Genomic DNA, 10,885 nt, shown 5'->3' on the forward strand with positions numbered 1-10,885 from the left:
ATTCTCCAAGCCCGTTCTTTTCCGAGGCTTTGTACTCATCTCTTTCTTACCATGACAGGCTTGGAAACGTAGTGTAGTCCTGATACAAGATGTGTTAATGTTTAGCGTCAGAGAAGAGGTAAGATGTTTACAGAAATAAAGGGGTTTGATATAAGACTTCAAGCAAGATTGCTGGCACAATGTGTAGGGGCAGTGCAGCCAAAGAACGGTGGGACTAGCCCGCATCTCACAGCGTTGTAAATGTTTCTCTCAAGGCATGTTGTTCCTCTGAAAGGACAGGGAGATCTGTGGCAAATGATCAGAAAGTCACTTATGTAAAGGTGGTCTGCAAATCAATTTGACAATGTTAGTTCAGTGTTTGTGCTGAATGCTCTCATTCTCCAGGCTAAGCAGAGAACAGCATTCAGCACATAACCGAAATGCTTACTATTTCTTTTTCTTAGGTTCTGTGAAGTCCAGCCCCGCTAGGACCTCCGGCTCCCGCTCCAATGTAACACCCACACATGCACCATGCTGGTGGTATCACATCACTCAGGGATCCTGCTGGAGCTTGGAGCCGGCCTACAAGGGGTCAGGTAAGTACCACCTGAAAACAGACTCCACAGCCCATTTCAAGGGTATCACTCTTAGTATTTCTTCTTAGTTCTTAAGGCCTAAGAAGAAAAATGTTTTGATGGATAAACTAGATATCCCTGTTTTCTTAGCCTGGCTAATGGGGCATATAATATAATATGTATTGTTGACATTGTTAAAAGTTCCACAAATTGATTTGCAGGTCACCTTTACCCTATAAAAGTGTGCGTATTTGAATAAGATGTATTTAGTTTGCCATACATACAATGTTTTCTGCCTTCTCTTACAACATGCTGTGTCTTAAGTTTAGATAAGTTCATGGTCATAAACCATGATTGGCTGCAGAAATGCCAGGTTTGTTAACGTGACTGAGGCTACGACAATTACTGAACTGACTCAGTTCAGTCAGCAAACCAGCTAGTCCGGAAATTTTATATGAAATGTTTGAGATGTTGTAGCAGAGTAATGTGGGAAGTTTGTTCTCACTTGCTGAAATCGGTGTTTCATTGTTTGAAATGAGGGTTTGTGTCCTTTGCAAAATGAGCTTGTATTTCTTCTTCTTGCTGGTTGAATTCCCTCATCCTTTTTAATCTAGCTCCTCTGTAAGACTGGCAAAATCCTGTGACCAGCTTCTACAAGGCAAACTACCCATTGTCTGGAAAAGTTACGTGTGCAGTTTCTGACCTCTCAGTTTACTTGTTTGCGTATGTTCTGGTATTATGAAAGAAAGTAAACAGATTAGGAGTATTTCTACTTCCTAGAAAAGATCAGAATATGTGCAGCATTTTCACCCAGGTTTTTTCCAGTCCTCTGTTCATTCTTATTGTCAATTTTTGAACCTGTTTTAATTTCACAACAGCATCTCTGGGTCGGTGTGCAGTAGTAATCCTGTTTAGATAGATGTTTGTCAGCTTCTGCAATGGCATTTTTTTCTACCCTTCTCTGTTCTCTTACAAAATATACTTCTTTTCTTAGCTGTTACTATAGACTGACTTGTGATCCACATAGTGTTTTCCAGCTGGAATTAATGTCATAGATCCCAGCACTTGGGAGGGAATGTTTGAATAACATACAATATACGTATTAGCCTGGTGTTTAGTTCAGAGTATTTTTTGCTTTCAGTGCCCTCTCACGTAGCTCTGCCTTGTCTTTCTGTAGCTTTTCATGCTCCTGTGCACTTGCTTAACTTTAGTTTGCAAGGGAACAGAAGTTACCTACTTCATTGCTTGCTGTCTCCTTTCTGAATTATAACTACAGAACTGAAGCCTTCATGATGCTGATGGAAGACTGGTCAAGTCCTACCCTAATGCTTAGCTGTTTTCAGACACTTTTCAGAGTTGTCATGAATTATAAAGGCAACCAGCCAATATCTGATAGTGTGGTAGCAGCTAAGCTAATGACTCTGACTTCTGAAACTGTGTTGTGTAGTCCGGTGTAGCATCATCTTATCTTCTATTATTTCAATTAATTTATAAGATACGTAAGTACAGTTTATTGTCCAGTAATTCCCAGTATCAGCTCTATAGCCTTTCTTAAACTATAGATAAAGTATTTCATCTTAGATTTTTTTTTTTTAGAAGGGATGGCTGTTGCTGTAGAGATTTGGAAAATGACAGCTCCTAATTTCTGATATGTCTGCCTCTAATACTAGTATGTAAAAGCTGTTCTGTGGTGGAGTGGGTAGAGGGGCACCTGAGTAACCAAATTTGTTATGTTTCAGTGAGAAGTGTGCGAGATGCTTTTTTGCAGAGTGTTATGGGGTACAGCATGCTGGCTGTTTGTGATGGATGACACCTGCGTATCGGTAATACTTAGCTTTTACTTTCTGTCCCGTCTGTTCCGTCGTGTAGGCAGGGCTTCGTTCAGGACGTGCATGAGGGTGGAGTATAATGGGGGCTGCATTTATTGCTGTTTGCAGAGCAGTGTAGGTGGTGTGAGAGGCAGTTGCAAGAATGTCAAGAAACATGTGCATGTTGTGTACTGATCTGTTTTCTCTGAGTCCAGCCTAAGGGTCTCATAGGACCTGGAGTTAATTGTAGGTGATGTTCTAGGACTGAGTATGGTCTTTTGTTATTTAAACAGTGCTAAGTAAAATAATTCACCTCTTTGTGGTGCTGTTTCTCAGGAAACTTTAGAAGGTGTGAACTGTATCCAGTGCTGGTGTCCAGCTGAATAGCATTGACAGTATAGAAAACCTCAACAGCCATTTGCGTTGGACTGTCTAATGCTGACTCTGATCTTTAATGCTCTTGATGGGCTGGGATGAGACTGTCCGGAAGGATATTTTTCTTCATGTACTCTACTGACTCAGTGCAGACCCCAAGCTGGGATCCCTTTTTGTTTAAGTAGGATGGAGCAGAACTACAACTCTGAAACTTGTTCTCTTCCCTGCTCTACAAGGGCGTTTTGAGCACAGGAGTAAAAAAATGTGTTTCTTGGCTCTTGAGAGAAGGGGACTAGTTTGTCTAAAGCTGTTAAGAGTTGGTACATTCAGATACGTGATTGTGGTCTTGGTCATTATGTGTAGTGACATCTTTCATGAAATCTTTCTTTCTCTTTCAGTTTTAAGATAGGTCTGGGAGAGGTGGCTCACCAAATTAAAGAGCAGTGTGACTTGGCATTCCTGAAAATGAATCTTTTGTAATGAATAGTCCTGAAATCCATATCGTGAGCGAACACTTCTAATAGTGTTGGACTACGTGGTTTCTTTTGACTCTGATATCTGCAAATATCTCATTTGCTGTTTCACCCAGTAGCACAAGCTGTGTCTGTCTTCTCACTGTTCTCCAGAGCTGTTTGTTTTCTTCCAGAATGTTTTTCTTGTGTGTTTACTGTCCTTGGATTTTTCTGTGAAGCAGATGTTTCCAAACTGTTGGTTTTCTGAAAGGTTGGTTGCTCAGTGATGTGAGCTCAAGCCATTAACTGTACGAGAGGCTGGGAGAATGCGAGACCCAAGGTATTAAGAGAGTTTATTTCCCCAGAGGGAACAAACACAGTCTGAGGGATTTCAAAGTGCATTTAGCATTTTTCACTGACCCCATGATTTGGCTGAAGCAACATGTAGTTGTCAGGGTAGTGTCTTGAGAGGTGAGTGGCAACAGGGATGTGAATTAGGAATAAAGACAGAAGGAAGGTGGCAGTCAGTTGGTGGTAGGTATGTATCCTGTGCCATTGTGTGCTATAAGAAGTGTTCAGGAAACTGCTGTCTGTAGCATGAAGACAGAGTACAACTGCTTTTGTCCTTCTCAGGAGGACCCGGTGGAGGGGCTTGTTGGACTGGGTCCGTATTGGTTCTACCTGCTGTGCTTCTTGGCAGTGGAAATAACCCATGGAAATACCTGTCTTTCAAACAGATACGAAGTTTGCAAGCCAAGTGAGGATGGCTCGGAGTATGTTACTCTCTCTGTTTACTTTCGGGAAAAGACAATGAGGCAATCCAGCAATACTTCAGGGACTATACTCTTTGGTCAGCCACTATTAATATCTGTACCGAAACACAAGCTCACTGTGGATCACTTGTACAGTGTGGTTTTGGAGCAGATCAGGTAAGTCACGTCTGTACCTTTGAATCCTGTGCAAAGTTGTAGTGGTCGCTTATTCAATTACACTGTAATAGGATTACTGCATCCTTGTTAATGGGAAGAATTTTCCTTGATTTGTGTGTGGCGTATCAGCCAGGATTTGCATTGCATTAGTGTCTGGAGGCCCCAGGGACATTTCAAGGTCCTGTGTTTTTGGGGTCTGTAAAAGCAAGCTGTAAGATAATGCTGGTGGTGGTGACAAGGGAAGGTATCTGCTTGGTGTTGCAAAACAGGTCAGGAGCAGAAATCAGGCCATGTTTTCAGGGCCAACGTAACTTATTTTTGCCCTTTCTATCTACTGCTGGTAAAACTTGGTACAAGCAGTGAGAAGACAGACTTTTACTGAATTGTTGTTGTTGTTTGACTCATTCTGAGAGATCTTGGCCTGTAAATAGTGCTGTACAGGATGGATCCTGGTTTGTTGAGGGGGACTGGACAGCAAGGACTGCTATTACTGTCGCTGGGGAGGTGTGCTGCTGTTCTGATGTACAGCTTTGGTGTGATTACGTGACTAAAAATATTCCCTCTGTTTAGCCGTTATGTGAAACTCCCTTTGGCGGAAGAATATTCTACACCCTGCCCAGACAAAGGAACCTGCAATGGCTCCAATGGTGTGGTTGAAGGTAAAGTCCTTTCAAAATTGGCTGGAAGCTTTTCAGCACTTCAAGTTTTTTATTAGCATTTGGTTTGTGCCGTGTGTAATTGGCTTGACCTCCAGTAGATTGTTTTTTCACAGTGATGAAACCACCCTGTTGCATAGGACTTCTGCATTGTATGGTGAGAATTCTTGTAGACCATTTTCCTTCCAAGGGAGATCAGATCTACATAAGCAGGAGAACAAGGTGGTGTGCCTTCATCCTGCCCAGTGTTAGGGAAGTCCTTGTTTCTCTATCATGTGTTGAGGTGCCTCCCTCCAAAAGAAACTCCTTTCTTAATATGCTATTTAGTGATGAAAACTGGCCTGCTAGGTCACAAAGACAAGTTCTGGAGAAATAAAGTGGAAACAGTATGTTGTATTCATGGACATAGAATCCTGAGGTCTCATGCCTAGGTTAGATGCTTACAATGAAGCTTTTAACAGTGATGGCAAATGAATGTTTCTCTTTCCTCTGTGAAGTGATTCGCATGTGCTGCTGTGAGATTAACACCTGGAACAAGTTAAATGGGAAATTTAAAGTAGGTAAAAAATCTGCCTGTTTTTCCCGAAGAATGGAAGTAACTTTCCCAGAGACTTACACATTCCCTTCTGTAAAGACACCCAACTGCAACCCTGCTGATTCTCTCTTGAGAAGTTTATTAGGGTGTCCTATCAGAAGGTGTGATTGTTAACCTACTGGGAACTGAGCGTTCTCCATCACGTCTGATACTAGGATATAAAACCCAGCACATCACCTGGCATCTTCTAAGGGAAAGACAGCTTCAGATGTAGTGGTTAGCAAGCACAGACTTCTTTTGCTGAGTATCTTTAATTACTTTCTAACTAATCAATGTGTGTCATAACAGGCTCATGTAAACAGCTGTCCATGTGAGGTGTCAGTCTAAATTTTCACTGAAGCACTTTAATGTCATGCTTGTTTTAAATTTTGCCAGGTGACATTGAAGAGATGGAGCATCAGGATGGTGGACAGGAAGGCAAGGAAAAGCTGGTGGAAGTTGATCCCTGCCACTCTGAGGGTTGTATGCAGATCGAGTCGGCAAGAGACCTGCAGCCTTGCAAGAAGCAGCATTTCACTTTTAGCCTCGTGAATTCATCTGGGACCTCTGAAATAAACTCCATTGTAGAAGGAAAAATCTTAAAATTGAATGGTAATTATTGTCTTACTGTCTTTTTTCTTTTTTTCCTTCTCCTTACACCTTTGCAATAAATGTTTCTTCTTTCTTGTAGCTTTTTCTGCACTTGCTATTGACTGGGATTCTGATACCCGGAGGCTACTTTTTGATGAACAGGAGGCACAGGTTGTAGTATGCTCTTTTCATAAATAATCTAAATGTAAACTTGCATGGTATTTAAAAGATTATAGTAAATGATGAAATGCAGGTGTCGATTCCTTCATAAAAACAGGAGTCACCAGTATGGGATATGTTTACTTTAAAATCTTTTATAGATAAGGCCTATAGATCTGTAATTGCTGATATGTTTTTCCAGTGTGTTCCAAAAAGTAGACATTTTAATTTCAAAGGTAATTAGTCCAGTTCATAATCCACTCAGCAATACCAAAACAACCAAAAAACCACACACCGCCACCCCACCCCCCTGCCCCAGCCAAAACCCCAAAGAAACCTGAAACAAAATTCATAGAGGCTGGTAGAAAGCTCAGTATTCTTTCTGTGAGAGTTCTGCTGGTTCATGTTTTGTAACAGAATAACCTGTTGTTACTCTTTTGCAAAAAAACCCCAAACCTCACCAACTTTAAAGTAAGAACATATTTTCTCTTACCGAGTGTTGTAATGCAAGAAAGGAGTGGCTGGAAGCTTGAGGTGATTGTGTGGATGGGGAAGGGGAGGCCAGAAATAGGCAGCATGGTGACGGTGAGCATATTCCTTTACATGATGCCAAGGATTAAAGTCTACATGGAATTGAACAAAGCATGTGTCTCTTTCACTAGGCATTTGAAAAACATGGAAGTATGTTACAACCACAGAAGAAGAAGGCTGTGGTAGCGCTCAGAGACTGCATAGAGCTCTTCACTACTATGGAAACGCTTGGTGAACATGACCCTTGGTAAGACCCTCTTTCTGCCTGCCATGTTTATTGTAAAATGCCGTAACTATTTGAATTCACATTATTTGTCATGGGATTCTGATAATTTCCCAGCTCTGTCCTTGTCTTCATCTGTGAGAAGTCTTTCAGTTCTGTGTTAAGTCAGTGATACAATAGGCTGCAGATGTGGGTTAATAAAAGGTATTTGTTTCCTGCCTTTATTTAAAAAAATAAAAAAAGTGGCAGTGGGCATGTAGCTTCCTAAGATCAGACTATTTTTAATTCCCCAGTGTACATCCGTCTTCCAGACAGTGTCAGAAGAAGCAGTTGTGGTAATAAAGAATGAAAGTATGTGGCTACCTTAGAGTTTAATCATGTATTATTTGTAGCTTGAACCAGTCCTGAATTGCTCCTAACTCTACCAAAAATCCTAGGCCAGAGGGGCTAGGTACAGCAGATCCTGAATAGCCAAAATGTGATTACTGTGTGTGCAGAAGATCTTCTGGAATTTTTTTGCTAGCTGTATAAGAAAATAACTTATAGTGTTTATTGTTTGTTAGTAATTTCCAATTACATGTTACAGATGTGTTTGCAACTGCTACCTGTCTAAGCTGCATCAGGAGATAATAAAGAAGTAATGGGACCTTTAAACTTTCTGTTTTCTTTTGCAAAAGAAAAACTAATCTTTGTACAATGTTCAGTTAACGCACTTGCCATAGGACGTTTTGCCTATAGAGTGAAAGCAAGTTGTAGTTTGGAAACCTCTGGGAAAGTGTGTTCACCTGCATATTGCACAAGCCTAAATACCTTCTGTAAGACTGCGATATTGAGGCATCCTTTAATGGAAGGACAGAAGTTCTCATTAATTTTCTTGGTTTTTACTTCTTCCTCAGGTACTGCCCTAACTGTAAGAAACATCAACAGGCCACGAAGAAGTTTGACTTGTGGTCTTTGCCCCGGATTTTGGTAGTGCATTTGAAACGCTTCTCATACAGCAGATACTGGAGGGATAAACTTGACACTGTTGTGGAATTCCCTATCAGGTAGGATTCTTCCCTCAAGCTAGGAAGAGCTTGAAGAAGCTCGTCAAGAGCAATCTACTTCTGATGTTACTGTTGGGTGGGCTTGTTATTAAAACTGCAACTGGAACAGCTCTGTCTTCTGGGTTTGAACTGCAAGACAGCAGGCGTGAGTGAAACTCTGGTAATCGTCTGTAGGCACAGGACACATCACCAATTTACCTGCTACTCCTGGGCAAGTGGGGTGGGCCAGGATGGTAATGTTACATGGTAGACGTGCTCCTAGGGAAAAGGGAATGTGAATCAGCTCTGAAGAATACTAGCTACTAGTGGGTACTGTTTCTTCTGAAATCAGGTTAAAACCATGGGATTCTTGCTGAACCAAGAGAACTTCTACAAAGAATTTAGCAAATTTGTTGGGGAGAGCTGCACTTGTAGTACTGAAGATTGCAAAAGTACAAGATGAAAACCTGCCTCATCTCTGCTGCTGCTTGTCAGCATCCTGCTGCAGAATGAAGTGTATTCCTTACTGCTACTATCTCACTTTTCATGCCTACACAGGGACATTCTGATCTGTCTTTTGTTCAGCACCTCCCTCTAAATCTTTTGGCAATGCTTGATGTGTTTACCAGGACCTGCCCTGTGTGGGAGGGGTAACATGTCTGGTCTTTGCATTAATAACATCTAGCTGTTGAGTAGCAGAGTGCAGCACTTCTCCACCAGTGCTGCCTTCCTGCAGAGCTTTGCTGGTGTCATGCATAACTTCTTACAAAGTGCTGATTACTGGTGTACTGATACTTTTGAATTTCATTCCAGGGGTTTAAACATGTCCGAGTTTGTCTGCGACCCAAGAGCAGGCTCATACGTGTATGACCTCATTGCAGTTTCCAATCACTATGGAGCCATGGGAGTAGGCCACTGTGAGTTACTGCTTCTCTGTCCTTTGTACGCAAGGAAATATAGGCAGAGGGATCATGGGAGGGCTCTGTGCGTTGGGAGACCTGCCTAGTGTCTAGTCCAGAACTTACCTGTGTTCTGTATGCAGGTGAATATCATATTGGAAGGTGACATCCTTCCTGTTTGGATTTGAAGCTGGCCAGTTTGTGTAGTTTACAGCTGCCTGAGTTCTGACTCTGATGCTTGTGGGACCTTGGTTAGTAGTCATTATCCCCAGTTTATGAGTGGAGAGTGCTAGGGAGGGTCTTCAGTGTAAGCTGTCAGTTCAGCTCCAAGATTCAGCTTCCTGCCCTGCAGTATGCCAGAGGGCAGCTGCTTGCCCAGTGTAGGTGCAGCATCACAGCTGCAGAGCAGAGATTACCAGCGTTGAGCCAGCCAAGCAGGAGCTTGCCAGGTTCCCTCAGTGGTGGTGAGACAAGGTCTGATGAGTAGCAGTCACTCTTGCAAGCGCTAGATCCAAGATCAACAGAAAACTTCTCTTTCAAGTGAAAAATGTGAAAATGCAGAGTCTTAAACTGTGTGTTTGGTAAAGCTCTGGCACAAGGCAGGGGTGAACAAAACACTGTAGATTTTTTCCTAAGTTTCTTTGCCCTGTATCTCAGCTATCAGGGTTAAGTCTGATATGTGGGACATGGTTCTAGACTAGCTGGAGCAGCCAGTGTGTTCTAGAAGATGCGTATGTTGCTGAACTAGCTTTGGGGCAGTTAATGTCAAAGCTAGCTCCTGGTCTCCTGTGCACACTCAATTTGAGTCGTGAGCACTGCTAGAGCAGTGCAGCTGGTGTGGTGTTACCTACTGGTCTTCCCCAGAGTACTGAGCTGCAGTTTCTTCTCCTGGCAGACACTGCCTACGCAAAGAACAAAGTGAATGACAAGTGGTACTACTTTGATGACAGCAGTGTATCAGTGGCTTCAGAAGACCAAATAGTGGTGAGTATTTGGCCTGAGGCTAATCTGAGTTTGTGCTGAAAGTGTTGGTTCCCTGCTTTGGGCGTTGTAATTCCAGCCAAGCTGTGTGGATTGTTTCATATGGTTTTCTTCTTTGTTTGGTAGACAAAAGCTGCGTATGTGCTGTTTTATCAGCGCCGAAACAGTGAGGAACATACTGCCCCATCTCCTCCCCAAGAAGAGTGTGATGGCATGGATACCAACTAAACATCACCTCCAGCACTCAGCCACCATGGTAGCGATTGCTCTTCTAAAGCCATGCCTGAGGCATCTGAAAATTTTTCTTCCTTCTGTAGGAGTCAAGCAGAAAATCTAGCACTGAAAGATTCAGTGCTGGGGGTTGCAGAATAGCACTGGAGAGCCAGGAATAGGTGCTGACACTTGGGTATTTAGAGGCCAAAAATAATATATATTGGAGCTTCAATAAAATCCTTTTTAAAATCTGGCTGAGCTGTGTGGCTAGAGGCAGGGGTTGGGGCTGAGCTGGGCTGGGGCTGTGGGTCTTGGCCTGAGGGTTGTAGCAGGGGTTGGGGGACTACAGCCTGAGCTGGAGGTCAGATCACAGCTGAGCCTTGTGGGGCCCTTAGGGGAGTACGGTGGGTATGATTCTGTGAATCGGCATGGGGGTTTCCTGCCAACTCTCTGGTGTTGCTGTTGGGCCCTGCCTGTGTCAGGGAGGCTTGCTGCACCCTTTCTGGAAGCTCAGTTCAAATCTTTGTATATCTAGCCTGTCTGTTGCAGTCTCTGCCATCGTACCTTGGTCCCCTTGCTAAGCAGCAAAGGTTTCTCTTTCTTGTATCCTTTCACTGATGCAGTTGAGGGTCTTCTGGGCAGTTTTGACTCAGCCTTTTTCATGTGAACACTGAATCCTGTAACGTAGGAAACTTCACCAGAAGCAAATCATACCTGCCTATGGTATGGCATATGTGCAGGCTGATCTGCACGGTGATGCAGGATACAGCTGTTCTGGCTCCCGTTCTTCTCCAGAGAAAATATGATCGATAAGGTTGGCGATTTCTTGTCTTCTCCATTCATCTCCTACTACACCCCTCACTTCCAAGCTGCTCTGTAAGCACTTTTCTGCCACCACCATTTCTCCTATAGTTT

At 42.9% G+C, this 10,885-nt stretch overlaps 1 protein-coding gene across 1 annotated transcript in view; it reads left to right on the top strand.

Moving 5' to 3' along the window:
* Positions 1-10,221, top strand: part of USP4 (ubiquitin specific peptidase 4) — a 43,085-nt gene extending 32,864 nt beyond the window's left edge. Inside the window, exons 14-22 of the mRNA XM_059823076.1 lie at positions 3,927-4,118; positions 4,689-4,777; positions 5,745-5,960; positions 6,040-6,110; positions 6,761-6,876; positions 7,749-7,898; positions 8,691-8,794; positions 9,672-9,760; positions 9,884-10,221. Of these exons, the coding sequence (XP_059679059.1) occupies positions 3,927-4,118; positions 4,689-4,777; positions 5,745-5,960; positions 6,040-6,110; positions 6,761-6,876; positions 7,749-7,898; positions 8,691-8,794; positions 9,672-9,760; positions 9,884-9,985 (1,129 nt within the window). The 3' untranslated portion in view covers positions 9,986-10,221. The remainder of the gene's footprint in view (positions 1-3,926; positions 4,119-4,688; positions 4,778-5,744; positions 5,961-6,039; positions 6,111-6,760; positions 6,877-7,748; positions 7,899-8,690; positions 8,795-9,671; positions 9,761-9,883) is intronic.
* Positions 10,222-10,885: the final 664 nt, after the last annotated feature.

Source organism: Gavia stellata, chromosome 12 (assembly GCF_030936135.1).
Source record: "Gavia stellata isolate bGavSte3 chromosome 12, bGavSte3.hap2, whole genome shotgun sequence".
Classification (NCBI taxonomy): domain Eukaryota; kingdom Metazoa; phylum Chordata; class Aves; order Gaviiformes; family Gaviidae; genus Gavia; species Gavia stellata.